The 12321-nt window shown below is 40.7% G+C and overlaps 2 protein-coding genes across 2 annotated transcripts; one reads left to right on the forward strand and one right to left on the reverse strand.

Annotated features, from left to right (window-relative positions):
* Positions 1 to 1748: 1748 nt before the first annotated feature.
* On the reverse strand, positions 1749 to 5087 carry LOC142970598 (WD repeat-containing protein 82-like). Its single transcript, XM_076110931.1, has 9 exons — positions 4711 to 5087; positions 4390 to 4490; positions 4187 to 4253; positions 3448 to 3547; positions 2906 to 3022; positions 2661 to 2816; positions 2479 to 2548; positions 2249 to 2391; positions 1749 to 2140 (listed from the first exon to the last, which is right to left on the reverse strand). Exons 1-9 carry the CDS (start codon positions 4869 to 4871, stop codon positions 2108 to 2110), a joined length of 948 nt encoding a protein of 315 aa, XP_075967046.1. The 5' UTR covers positions 4872 to 5087; the 3' UTR covers positions 1749 to 2107.
* Positions 5088 to 5601: 514 nt separating this feature from the next.
* Positions 5602 to 10819, forward strand: rpusd4 (RNA pseudouridine synthase D4). The gene is made up of 6 exons (XM_076111193.1): positions 5602 to 6090; positions 6671 to 6878; positions 6970 to 7063; positions 7318 to 7468; positions 7574 to 7671; positions 8233 to 10819. Exons 1-6 carry the CDS (start codon positions 5679 to 5681, stop codon positions 8431 to 8433), a joined length of 1164 nt encoding a protein of 387 aa, XP_075967308.1. The 5' UTR covers positions 5602 to 5678; the 3' UTR covers positions 8434 to 10819.
* The last annotated feature ends 1502 nt before the right edge of the window (positions 10820 to 12321 follow it).

The following is a 12321-nucleotide window of genomic DNA, read 5'->3' on the forward strand; positions in this document are numbered from 1 at the left end:
CTGTGTCCTCGCTCGTCTTGCTCAACAGGTAGGCTGCCTCTCCACTGTTGGCAGACAGATGGACCCATGCGCATCAGTGACATAAACGCCTCGAGGGTGACTTGGGAGATTCCGAACACTTGAAACACAATCTGCGGAACTGTGGCTGATGAGTAATAACGTGCCTGTCAGTGGATATGTCACCCTAACCACTGATCTAAAACTCTTTGAGTATCGATGACCACAACTTTAAAAAGTCTCGGTGGGGGAGCGTGTCCCAAGTCACACACTGTCCTGTACTGTACTGTGTGTGAGGCCACGAAGAAATCCACTACTTCTAGCATCAGTGGTCAGTACAGTGTTTTTAGATGCTGTCAGTGCGCCACATGTAACAACATTTTAACACTCATTCACATGGTGGCTGATCAGCTCAGCAGACGGCATGATCTCAAATTCCAGTCATAGAAATGTGACACCGTGCAACAATCTGACCGCTACAATTCAACGCTGATCAATGGAGTAAGAATGGGGGTCTTTTTCTAATGTATTTGAGGTCAGTGCATTTTGACTCGCACGCAATTAAAATATGAGCGTGAGGTTTCTTACGGCGAGATATAAACACCTTTTATCCCAAAGTTTGAGGTAAAGAGCTCCAGATGACTTGTGAGAACACTAGAAGAGTTGGCTCCTGAACAGTCAGTACTAATGGATCCATTACTGGCAACTGACAAAAACACAAACAAACTCATCAAGGTCACACACAGCACACACACTCCCAGGTTAGTGCAGGATGTGTGATAGGGAGAAGTGAAAGAGGGGGGAAAAGTGGTAAGAATGGTAAGAAGGGGAATGACAAATGCTCAAACCACCACATCTTATTCCTCTCCTTTCACACATCTTTTGCCACATGATGGAGGGAGGTGAGAGAAAGATAAGTGTGTACCTGTGAGGTTACCTGTGATGGGATCATCCATTATTCACTCAGCGGTGAGTGCACAACCCAAGCATCTATACATTATTCAACAGAACCCCCACCCCTGTCCTCTACTTCAGGAAGACACACTTTATGTGCACAAAAAGATAAACACCCATTCATTAAACTGATTAAAACTGCTAGAAGTTTCTCTCACGCTTGCGTGTGTGTTCACAGATTGGTTTAATGACTATGGGACAATTGTTTGCATCTGTTAAGTGAGCTCATGTCAGTGACATCGTTTTGACAAGCGCCAATATCCTAATCCTCTAAATAGCTAAGAAGGTCACATTTATAAAGACTCTGCTTTTAAGGTTGTGATGAGAAACTTGTAGAATCTTAATAATATTAATCTAAATTTCCTTAGTAAATGAGCCCCATTTATTGGTACTCTATAAAGTTGAAACAATTAACCAATCAGTCAATCAAGGGAACATGTATCAGCAAGTATTTAGACAATAAATTAATAGTTTGTTTTTTAAGCAAAAAATGACCTAACTTTGGTTCCGGCTTCTTAAATTTGAGGATTTGCTGCTTTTCTTTGTCTTATGTGATAGTAAACTATCAAATGACAAAACAAGCGATGGGAAGAAGTGACTTTGAGCTTTAGGAAATTGTGATTCCCAATTCTTCCCCATTCTCTGACATTTGATACTTTTTTCCAAAAAAACAAACACCTGAAAGTGTCAGATTAATCGATAATGAAAATAATCTTTAGTTCGAGCCCTCGTACTGTCCACGACTTATCTAAAGTATAATAAAACTAAGGATGTCAAAAGAAGAAAAAACTGTTTCATCTAAAACACTTTATTACAAATATTCAAACAGTAAAACACTGATTATTATTTAGTTAAATTTCACATGAAATATCGAGAGACGCGGTTAAAATCTTTAAAAAAATTAAATGTACTGAATGGCATTAAAAAATACTGAGGTATGTGGGATTTTGTTGTCCCAGCGGCATCAACACTTTTCAAAGTAAAAAAATTACAGTAGGTAAAAATGATTAAAGTAAAAGTGAAATATTTTTCTCTGATAAACTATCAGGCCTCGTGGTCCTTATCGAGCCAAGGAAGGCAGTCCAATACACAATGCTGCATCACTGCATAGCTGCGACATGTTTAGCGACGAAGACTCTTTTTTGGAAACGTCCCTCTACGTGTCGTCAATACACGGGAGCCAAAATGTCTGTTAAAAGAACAGAAGAAGAAAATGCGAATGAGCACTCTGTTCATAGCAGTTTGTCTAACAGCAGCTGCTGTACATGAGAGACTGACGCGATATGTTTGATCTCACCATGTTGGTGCAGGCGCTGGCGAACGTCATGTATCTGGGGTTGAACTGCAGAGTGTTGATGGGTCCTGGATGCTTCCCATCCAGCACAGCGACCTTCATCCCGCTCTCAGTGCTCCAAACATGGACTCTCCCGTCCTCTGAGCCTGCACAGCAAGACACATTTTAACACTGTCGCACCAGAGATCTTACAGGAAGAGACCAAAATATTAATATTCATTATTTAGGTTTACCAATCATGACAAATTGAGAGTCTGGAGTGAAGCAGGCTTCCAGGGAGATGCCTTTACTGTTGTTGTAGCCCTTAACATAAGCAAAGATAGACACCTTTAAGTAGTCATAGTAGGCTAATATACAGACAGGTGTGATTCAGTGGGTTTGTGGTAATGTGATTAAACTACTTCACGTGTCTTACAGAAAAGGTGTGCAGCACAGATCCATTGAAGGCATTCAGGACACGAATCACCCCTCCGTTGGTGGAGATGAGAATCTGTTTCCCATCATTACTGAATTTGAGTCCAGTCCAGTCACAGACGCGATTAAACCTCATATCAAAGGAGGCAAAGGGACCCTTTTCACAGAGAGATCACATGTATTAATAATACAGTACAACAGAAAAAAAACAATAAAGCACAGTACATATCGTAATTTGCATTTTACCTTGTCAAAAGCACGGAGGTCGTAGAGTTTAATGGCCTGTGATTCCACCCCTGCAGCAAATATGAGCCCATCAGGGTCAAAGGAACATACAGGTTTCCCCAGTGGATTAGTCAGACCCTGAAACACAAACACATACAAATAAAAAGATAAAAAACAGAGCAAGAAGACGCAACAGGAAGTCTGGATTTTTATTTCCGCCACATTTCATCAGTCCCAATTAATGACTGCAATTTCTGTCATACATTGTTCATAATAATGTGTTTCCTTCAATTTGGTCTTTGTTTACAGTTTACTGTCTTAAAGCATCGTGTTTTAGTTGAGAGGGTGGATTTAAGTGTAGCAGTCAGGTCAGGGGACACCCAGTGGTCACAGGACAAATGCTAATTAAAAAGGTGATTTGAAACCCAATGATGTGCAATAATTGAATGTGTAGTAATCTGGGAAGTCCTGCAGTAACAGCTCTAGCAGGAGCTGTAATCATACACTTGGGTATCTGTCCACAGAGAGCAGAGGAAGTGTTCGGTGCCAGCCCGACTGCTCACTTGACAGTTTGGAGCACGCAGATCCCAGATCCGGATTGTTTCGTCCAACGAGCCCGAGATAAACGTATCATCTACTGGTGACATTGAGAGAGCAATAACTCTAAAATCACAAAAGAAACAAAATTTAACCATTAAATAACAAACCTTCGTTCTAGAGAAGCTAAACAAAGATACCAGATAAGATCATTTGTTATGAGCCTATTAAAATAACAACAGATGTAGGGAGTATAAAATGCACATCTTGAGATCATGTGTAAATGCACATTATAGCTTCTTGGTTTGCACTAGAGCTGCAACAATTATACAAATTATCGATTGACAGAAAATTAACCGACAATATTTTGATAACCAATTAATAATGAATTAAGTACATTTTGGATTAAAAGGCTTCTCAAATGTCATGATCTGCTGTTTTTCTTTGTCTTAACATTAAAGTAAACTAAATATCTCGAGTTTTAGACTGTTGATTAAACAAAACAAGGCATTTGATGACTTGTGATGAGCATTTTTAGCTGTATTCTGATGTTTTATAGACCAAATTATTTTTTGAGTACTCGATAAAATAATCTGCAAATTACTCGATTATGGAAATAGTTGTGGTTGCAGCCCTAATGTTCATATACGTCGATGGTACTTTTCCACCTAGTGTTCATAATTGCTTTGTGAGTGGACACTACGTTACTACTTTGTTCACGTTCATATACAGTAGCCACATTTCTTCCCTTCCTTTTCTCCTCACCTTGCAGTGTGACCTGGGAAATACCTGATGAACTTGTTGTCTGTGAGTGACAGATATCGGATGGTATCTACAAGACACAAAATTCAATAATAAAATATATTTTCCAAAACATATCAGAGCACATATATTTGTATTATGTTTCAGTTTATATTGTTTGTTGGGTGCTTTGTGCCAACAGCCGAGAGTCAGTACTGAGTTATTACCATCTAGTTTGTTGGAGCTGTAGACTACAGTCTGTGCATCTCCGTGTGTGTAGTGTATGAGGTCTACTCCATACTTCTTGCTGAACATGGTCCTTTCAGGTCTGAGAAAAGACAGAATATTTAAACATGTTAATCATTTGATCACCTGATCAACCGCAGTGAACATGCTGCACTGCCATGGTCCAGACACATCCATGTGGACCAACTCATCTTAAATATTTAAACAATGTATGGGAATGTATCATTATTTTTCATGTATTTGGCGCGTAAATACATGAGACAGTTGCTGTTTTTAATGTAATGATAATATTGGCCACTTACTTTCCTTCTCGGATGTCATATAACACAATGCAGTCGTCGTCGCTACTTGATATTGCATTTTCACCATTTGGGCTGAAGTCCACACAGTTGATTTTCTGTGCATTTTCTCGATATGTTCGAGCAACCCTGAAACTTCGCAACACGCTGTCTGTGATCTTCATGTCTGCAGCTTTTTTATACAAAGGGACCTCTCCCTCGGCTCCCTCTGATTTAATGAAGCCCGCGAGTCGTTCCTCGCGAGCAATCCACAAGCCATATCATTTAAGAGCCTTGACGCAAAATGCAATCTTACATTTTCAGAAAAACAACAATGGAACCAAACGTTACAACCAGGTAACAACATGCATCCATAGAGCGTCTCGGCGTGACAACAGTACGCTCGGTTTGAATGTCATTGTGTGCCAGGGGGTCGGAGTCATCGTTACATTCAGTGGCCTCAACGAATCGGCTCGTGGCGGGGAGGGAAACAAGCACACCTATTCTAGGAAAAAGGAAATACGACACACCGCTACCGGAAATGTTTGCTGCATGTATAGTTACAATGTAAAACCCCTTGTTTACGTCTGGTTTTGAAGGTCAGACATATGTTTCTACCAGCACTTGGATTTTATTTTTGTAGAGTGAATTTTGTTTGAACCAGTTTGACTAAATTGTGAGAGAAAATTGCAACTAGTTTTGTGATGTTTAATCCGATGTATAACAACAAACAACCAAAGTCCAAAAAGTGCACTTATTTACCTGAACTCAAATAAACTAAAACTCACTTTACAACTATTAAAATATTGGATTCATGTATTTTCTTGCTTTTCCTTTTTTTTTAGATGTGCGGAAAATAGTTTGTGCGCTTATATTGCCTTTATTCTGAAAGGTGCCGCCCGGAAGTCGGAAGCAGGAAACTGCAAGCATGTGTCCTCTGGAGTTTGTTTGTATCTCCGATCTTATGTGAACCGTCTTAACTCTGCTCCACAATGAACCGCTGTAGAAGAATATCTTGTAGTGACATTAAATCCGGTCTGACCATCGCCTTCTCTCGGATCAAACCGCCGACAAACTGCCGCAGGTGTCCGGAGGCAGCGCGGTTCCTCAGCCGGAGCCATGCCACTGCTGCTAAACCGGCTACAGGCTCCGAAACGGAGGAGAAACCCCGGCTGAGGGCCATCGACCTGGCGCAGAAGGTCCAGCAGGAGAAGTCGAAGTCCCCGGCGGCAGAAGAGCCTCCGCTGTCGGGCCAGCAGAAGAGGGTGATGGAGCTGAAACGGTTCAGTCTGCAGCTACAAAATGTTCATCCTAACGTGCTCGCCAAGCACCTCCACAAAAGCGTGCTGTACCAGGACAAAGATGTAGTTGTCATCAACAAACCTTATGGCGTTCCTGTCAGAGGTAAACAGTATTGTTTTACACTGAGTATGTAACGTTACAGTAAAAGTATGTGTTGCATGTCTTAAAGGGCGTGTGGGATTTGGTTTAAAACAAAGTATGGGGATTTGAAACAATTAGTTGATTAATCAATGATTAATCAATTATTCGTTTGTCATTATTCATGCAAATTAGCTGTCTGTTTTATGTTAACTTGAATATCTGTTATATCTGTGTTTTGGACCCAGCAATTTTAAGTAGTCACCTTTGGCTCTGGGGAATTCTGATATAGACATAGATATAAGATTATTCTGCAGATTAATGGATAATGCAAGCAAATATTAAATTGCATTACTTTGCATATCTGCCAACATGCAATACTGTTGTGCCCATACTGATGAAAATAATCAAGTATTTGCAAATACTATTGGTCTGCTGATATATTGACATGGTTCTACACCAATGATGAGAGCATACAGTCTAGTATTACACTATCACATTTGGAATAGGTTTTATGTACAGGATATTGGTAGAAATGTCAAATCATGCTGAAGTTGGAGAATCTGGACCTGAATACATGTACATTTGTGGTTGTTGCTCTCAGATGACAGTGGGGCCACGTCCATCTCCTCTGTGCTTCCTGTTCTCTCCAAAATGATGGAAGGGATGAAGGTCAAGTCTGAGTCTCAGCTGCTCCCTTGTCTGAGGCTGGAGAAGGAAACAACGGGAGCTTTCCTGCTGGCCAGGAGTGAAAAAGTAGTGGAGCACATACTCGACCTTCACAGAAATAACCAAGTGCAGAGAAAGTACTGGTGAGATACAGTTGTAATGTGGGGATAGAAGAAAAGAGGTTCAATTCTTAACATGTTTGTTAGTCTTATTGTATTCGCTGTTCCCGCTCAGGGTCATCACAGTCGGTGTACCCGTTCCATCACAAGGAGTGATCGACATCCCCATCATAGAGAGAGAGGTCACGGGCCCTCGGCCACACTACAAGGTGTCTCTTCTTCTCTGGTTTAAAAAAAAAAAAAAAAAAAAGTACCCGTTTTAGCTCCAGAAATGCAAAGAGCTGCTTTCCTTTTCTGTTTCATGTTAAACAGTAAATTGAACACTTTGTTTTTTTTCTGTCAAGATTTAACTTCCTGTATATTGGCTATTTACAGTTCTTGCAAGTAAATGATCAGTTTATCATTTAATAATTATTAAAGTTATTATAGAACTATTAATTTGAACTTTGATATTTTCTTCCAGATGGCTCTCAGTCCTCTTTTCAGAATGAATGATGCTGGCGACGGTGTGACCAAAGTCCGTGCCCATCGGCAGGCACATGCTGCAGTGACCAAGTACAGAGTGTTGGACAGCAGCAGTGGTTGCAGCCTCGTGGAGCTCCAGGCTTTTACTGGTAAGACTGGTGTGTTTTTGGTCACAGGAATTAAATGCCAATTAAATTTTGGTAAATTTCTTTATTTTATTTTTTCTCTACATGTCTGCTTTCTTATGTCCACAGTAGGGAAGCACCAGATGAGGGTTCACATGGCACTTGCTCTGACGTGCCCCATTCTTGGTGACCACAAATATTCCCACTCAAGCAAACTGGCACCCCAGGTAAAATATGTTTGCAATGTGCCACATAGAACAGGTTTACATGTAACGAATGCCAGTAGAACGTTAGCGGCATACTGCTAACAATCAGCAAATGCCCCTTAAACAAGAGTAGTGTATCATCAGCTGCTCCTTGATCTCAGCGTTGATCAAAGGAGAACAAACTGAGGGATATCCTTTAAAAGACACACTGTGGGCTGGGGATGAGCCAACTGGCGTCCTGTACTTTCATCTCCCTTCCACATAGTAAACATTTTGATTAGGTGTCTCATTGTACTACTTTAAGGTTGTGGCCTTTGGAAAACCAGCAACTCTTGTGGTCTTACTGATTCTCAAACCTGCCCTGTTTGCATCCAAAACGGTGCCTTTTTAAATCTGCTGGGTCATTTAATTCACCAGCATGTCAAGTGTGGAAAATAAGTTTTCATTGCTTGCACTTGGGTATATTATTCAACATACACAAATAGGATTGAAGGACCTACATTTCTGCAAGAGCTCAGTTTCTGTCACTAAGTATCAGTGTCTCACATAATAAATCACTAATCTGTTCAATTTGGTGGACAGAAATTACCAGAACGTGTGCTGGGAAAGCTTGGACTGGAACAGAGCAAGATCCGGTACCTTCCTCTTCATGTGCATGCGCGACAGCTGACGCTGCCAGGAACCAATGGAGCCGACATAAGCGTGTCCTGTCCCCTCCCAAAGTACTTCACACAAACATTGAATCGACTGCATTTAACTCTTCCTGATGAAAAGGACTATTAATAACCACTTCAGCAATCCAAGTGATGTCTAAATGTATTGGACATCAGCTGTGAAGGATGTCGGACTGCAACGTGGGGGAAAAGTATCATGTGTGCCATTTGAGTTAAATGGGAAATAAAATGATATCAAGTGCTGCAGTCCTGAAACATTAACATTATTGCTCTTCCGGTTCTTTCGTTTCAAAGTCCCATTTTTATTTTTTTGTTCATGGATTTTTGGTTGGATGCCTTAAATAAGATCTGTGTTTGGGGAGTAAGCTGTAGGTAGGTGTCGTCACTGCCAAGATGGCGATGGCCAAAACCACCAACTTTCTGCTTCTCAACAGCTCTTCAGAAACCTATTGGTGGTGTCATGGAAACTAACCATATTTTATACAGTCTGGTTTTCACATGTAGTCATTTAAGACGATCAAACCTTTCATCATTTGTGTAGCGCTCCCTGAGGAGCTTTTCTAACCACATTCATGAACGACATGTCAGCTCGATATGTTTTTATGGTGTACATCCAATTAAACTGCTATAATCATGACATCATATTTACAAGTGCAAACAGCCAGCAGCAAATTATGTCAATCAGAACATTCTCTTATATGTCACTCTTTATTTGTAAAGTACCTTTCGTGCAAACATTTGTAGTTCTTCACATAAAAAAATATATATAATCTGTAATGTTGGACCATAAACAAACTACACCACAGTCGCATGTCCTCAGCGTCACCACCACTGAGCTAAAGGCGGAGTAGTGTTTGGCGTGATGACGTTTAGTAGTCTCATTTAGTTACTTGTTAGCAACCACCTTTTTTAAGACTCGCAAAAGCTTAAAAATGCAAGAGTGGAATATTTACTGACGTACTTTAAATCTTTCCACAGGAGCTGCTCTTTGTATCAAATGGACATTTTGTTATTTTCCCCCCATTAGTGCCGTTGCATAATTTCCAAAAAGCACAGGTGTGTTGCCTCCCTCTCTTGAACAAATGTTTGGGTTGGTGCGAGAGACCTCAGGTGCCACTTGAATGACCCTCTGTCTTGAAAGGCCATGCTGGCCAGGTTAACTTCAGGCCCCTGATGCTTCACAGACTCCACAATTGTTGGAACAGAACGCTTTGCCAAGACGTATGTTCCTCTTCTGGCTCAGATGAGAGAAGCCAAGTCCTGAGAACCTCCAGTCTGTCCCTCAGCCAGCCGTGATGGTTAGCAGCTGACTTTCTACAATCTCAGAACAAGGAAGGAAATATTAAAAAGCCTTTATTATAGTTGCTAAATCTTTAAAAGAGTCAACATGTAAACACTGTAGGTCTTCGTTATTTAAAAAACTAACAAAACTGGTGTGGCCACACTTATTTAGTATGAACAACCAATGGGAGGCAATCACATGACTTGGATAATCACATGACGGGTGAAACAGGTTGAAAATAATGAGATGAGATAGTACAGAAACAGATACCCATGGGTTCTTTTTAACATAGACTAAGAAAAACAACTATACAGAGAAACAATTAAAAATTATTTTTTTTACAGAAAACATGAAGTCTGTGTCCTCATGACCAGGATACTGAAACGCATCCTGTGGATGGATCCATATAGTGAGAGGCATTATCAGCACAATGAACTTTAATTTACTTAACTCTGTTCAAGGTGTTGCTTTCAATGCTAATATTCAAATCAGAATCTTGAATTTAAAAATTTCAAAATATATGAAAAATCTTTTTTTGTATGCAGGTTATAACAACTTTTACATTTAGTTTGGAGTGAGATTCGGTGTCTGTGAAGTTGGTGTATTTCATCAGTAGGCGTTCTCTGATATGACCCACCGCAAGAGTCGGGGTCATCAATCCTCATCCCCCAGGAATTTTAAAGAATTTATCAATAAAAAAACAAGTTGATACTCATGGTCAATGATGACGAACATGTTTGGTTGATCCAACCTCCAGACATCAGAATCTCCATGATGCTGATTAATCACCCCGACTTCAGTTAAAAAGTGGAAACCGTCGCGTTGTGAAAACGTCCATAAATGTAGCATCCTGCTGAATGGCCATCTGGCTCTCAATCAGCCAAGTTCCCTTTTTGTCAGTGTGACGACCCTGTCTACCTGTGTGGCTGCTTTCCTTGCAGGTGTGGCAGAGGATCGTCAGGCAGAGTGGGGACACCTGAGGCAATTAACAACACTGGCCCTGTGTGCCAGTGCACCCTTTATAAAAACCCTCTGGATCCTCAGTTGGGCTGGCTCCTTCCTGAGACACCCACTTTGGTTTCACAACACTGCATATACACTTTACACGCACCCACTCACTTACACTGCTGAAATGACTGACTTCACATGTCACTGTTAGTTTATGTTCGTCTTTTTCATTACTTTAACCTTAATAAATAATTAATCAACTGCTTCATTGAATGCGTCTCCCTTTTTTGTCATGGCCGTTCGGCCCGGTTTGTGACATCAGTCAGTCAAGTGTCTGTCTGCTAACTCGCTAACTTGTTTTTGGTGGTTTATGAAGCTTTTCCATCATTTCTATTTGATGAGATGAGATTCCTGAGATGACGCATGCTGTCATAGCTGCATGAACAGAAACATGAATTTGCAAACCTGAAATAGTTTGGTATTATGTGTAATAACTTTATTCTACAACATGTTGATTTTTCACCCAGCGGTTATGGCATTAATGCCAGCCAGGCAGAATGAAGCTCTGTCTGTCATAACGGTTGGTCGTACTTTACTGAAGGCCTTTCCTTCACACTGGTGACTCTACAGCCATCTGAAGGCAGCGGGTGTCGGACTCTTCTGCAGTCTCTAACTGGAGAGAAGTCAGGCCACAGTCACGCGTGGCAGATCCACTGGTGACATTATGTGCAACCAGCCTCATACAATAATCTGTATCCCCCCCCCCCCATGTTTATGTGCACATCAAATTTATCTTTTGATTAATTATTCTGGATTGTTTTTTTCTGCTCATCAACATACCTGTTGGAGACTGACACATTGAAATATTTCACAAACAAATTGTGAATCACTGAAAACTTCATGCTCTGCGTATTACTACCTCAGGACCGTTCGTTCTGATTCCATCTCGTGTCCAGGTGTGCCGCATGTGTGCCGAGGGAGCATGGCCACGAAATTACCAAAAGTACGTTTGACACGCTCCCGCTGGGTTTCGTTGGTCGATATCTCAGGAACGCCTTGAGCAAATTTCTCAGAAATTTGGCACAAACTTCCACTTAAGGATGAACTTAAGAATTCATAGGTTATTAATGACAATTTGACAGAACTGTCTAGTTGGATAAAATGAGGTGTTTTGGACAGACTGGTTGTAGGAGCCATACAACCCCAATGTGGTAATTCTAGTCTTTTTAAGTTTTTAGCAACAGCTGAGCTTGTTACAGCTTCAAATATCCTCCATCATATTGTTTATCCTGCTGTCATTATTTCCACCAAAGTTTCAGATGTGCTAAACAAAATGGGCGTGCATATCAATGGAGTTGTAGATATCAGGTATAAATAAGCCTTTCGTCTTTCTCTGCGTTAGAGAATGTTTGGTGTGAAACGTGTTAACTTCAGGATTGCATTTCTCTGGGTTTCACCTTGTTGTACCTTAATGTTACAACACTGACTGACTGATTTGTGTGACCCACACGATCAACGAGTTTGAGTTGGCAGCCCTGTCACTAAGATGAATTATACTGAAGTTGTGTTCATTTGTGAAGATTAGCTTAAGGAACACAACATAACGTGATGAGTATCGTAAACCTTTGTTTGCCACAGAGATATTTTCTGCAATAATCCAAAAGCCAATGGAACAATCTCATTGGCTTTTTAGTGCGATACTAACTTCCGGGTTGACCCACAAAAATGCATCATCGCGGTGAAGTTATATGAAATCAGACGGAACAG

This window comes from Anarhichas minor, unplaced genomic scaffold (genome assembly GCF_050575085.1).
Source record: "Anarhichas minor isolate MPS153535 unplaced genomic scaffold, ASM5057508v1 ptg000043l, whole genome shotgun sequence".
Classification (NCBI taxonomy): Eukaryota; Metazoa; Chordata; class Actinopteri; order Perciformes; family Anarhichadidae; genus Anarhichas; species Anarhichas minor.